This window comes from Sorex fumeus, unplaced genomic scaffold, assembly GCF_029834395.1.
Source record: "Sorex fumeus unplaced genomic scaffold, SorFum_2.1 ptg000008l, whole genome shotgun sequence".
Classification (NCBI taxonomy): Eukaryota; Metazoa; Chordata; class Mammalia; order Eulipotyphla; family Soricidae; genus Sorex; species Sorex fumeus.
Genome location: NW_026606065.1, coordinates 89,102,308 through 89,104,237, shown reverse-complemented (window position 1 = coordinate 89,104,237; position 1,930 = coordinate 89,102,308). Strand labels below are relative to the sequence as shown.

The 1,930-nt window shown below is 40.9% G+C and overlaps 1 protein-coding gene across 1 annotated transcript; it reads left to right on the top strand.

Moving 5' to 3' along the window:
- The first annotated feature begins 650 nt into the window (after positions 1–650).
- On the top strand, positions 651–1,373 carry SERTM1 (serine rich and transmembrane domain containing 1). The gene has a single exon (XM_056109914.1). The coding sequence runs from the start codon at positions 786–788 to the stop codon at positions 1,107–1,109; it is 324 nt and encodes a 107-aa protein (XP_055965889.1). The 5' UTR covers positions 651–785; the 3' UTR covers positions 1,110–1,373.
- Positions 1,374–1,930: the final 557 nt, after the last annotated feature.

The window sequence follows — 1,930 nt, the reverse complement described above, 5'->3', positions numbered from 1 at the left end:
CTTGCCTGAAGTACATGGAGCAAAGTCTGTAGACAGATCTAAAAGAAAAGAAATCCATAGAAATAGTCTGTAACTCATGGAGGTATATTTTTCATAAACAAACGAGCAAATTATAAATGCTCACCAAAAAGCAAACTTATGTATGCAGCAATTCTCCAAAGTGTGCTGTAGGGAGACAGAGGCTGGGAATTGTGCCTGTGGGCTGGAGAACTTGTGGAATTAATTTTCTGGAAGAAGGAGATTCGGAGCTAACTTTTGGGCCCTATTCTCAGTGCATCCACTCAGAGCATCTGTTGAAATTGTAGCAGATGGAGCACATCAGAAATGTATTTTCCTTTTTATTTTTCTTTAGTTCCTTGAAGAGACCTAGCACCCAGGGTACTATGAAGTTAAAAATTCGTTTTTGTCTGATCATTTGGGTGGAACAATAAAAATATTGCTTGTTCCTGGGGAAGTCATTTTGTTCTTTCCCTTTTATGTTGGGTTTTTATAATTAAGTCTTGTTGCAAAAAAGAAAAAAAAACTAGAAATGAGATCAAATTTGATATTTTCTGAACAACACACTCAGTTGTTTTGTGTTTTGTTTTGTTTTTGTCCTGCAGTGTCAGTGGACACCTGATCACGGCTGCTTTGGTTTGAAAACCAAAACCTTTTCATTGTGCTGAGGACCTGCCTGCAAGTTTTGCTGACACCCTCATCAAAAGGAAAAAAATGCTGATTGTTTTAGCTCTGGTGTGAAACTTCAACTTTTCATCTGCTTCAACTCTCTACAACCCTCCACAAAGATGTCTGAACCTGACTCTCCCTCTGTCCTGGGGGGCAATGTGGAGAATGGAACTTTCCTGGAACTGTTTCCCACCTCCCTGTCCACCTCTGTAGACCCGTCCTCGGGCCACCTGTCAAATGTCTATATCTATGTGTCCATATTCCTCAGCCTTTTAGCATTTCTGCTGCTGCTTTTAATCATTGCCCTCCAGAGGCTCAAAAATATCATCTCCTCCAGTTCCTCCTACCCTGAGTATCCAAGCGACGCTGGGAGCTCTTTCACCAATTTGGAAGTCTGTAGTATTTCCTCACAGAGGTCAACTTTTTCAAACCTTTCATCATGAAGAAAATGGAAGACTCCTAGAATTCCGCAGTAACTTAGGTTCTCCCTTAAGTGAAATGCCAAAATGTCACAGGAAGCCATGGATCATGAAAGAAATGACCACCACCCCCCTTCCCACACTCAAACAACTAGAACTGTTTCTCCTTCACTTCTGATTTCTTTTTCTATTCACTGATGCTTGCCATTTGTGAATGTAGAAATTGATGTTGACCAGAAATCATGCACACCTCAAGGTGTCAGAGTTTACTTGACAAATCTGCAACTGACTTCTCTATGGCGGATTAGTTCATCCCACTTTGTCGAACACCTGAGATGGAACTCACCTGAGGCAGAACTCACCTGAAGCGGAACTCACCTAAGGCGGAACTCACCTGAAGCAGTTTCAGAGTAGCTGCCGGGTAGGGACTGTTGCCCTTCGTTTCTCCTGTATCTCGTGGAAACCCACTGAGCCAGCAGAAACGGACTAGATTAAATCTGAGCAATGTAGAAGATATTTTCCGTATTTCAAAGATAAAGTGGAAACATCACATTTTTTTAAGACCATTTGGATTTTATGTCTGACTTCTCAAACTGGAGGCAAAAATATGCTAGATGTTTTATTTGCATTCACTTTAACAAACGAAAAGCACACTTAATGACGAATCAAATTACATTTGATAAGGTTTAACTTTCCATAGCAAGACAAGCCTGTCCTATGACGCAGTTTGAAATGTATTTCTGCCTCCTGGATTGTTTGGGGGTTTTTTCTGCTTCTGTTGTCCTAATACCCCACAGTTGCGAGATTCTTTGTGATAGTCACTGTCATTATTGCAAAGAGAAGTA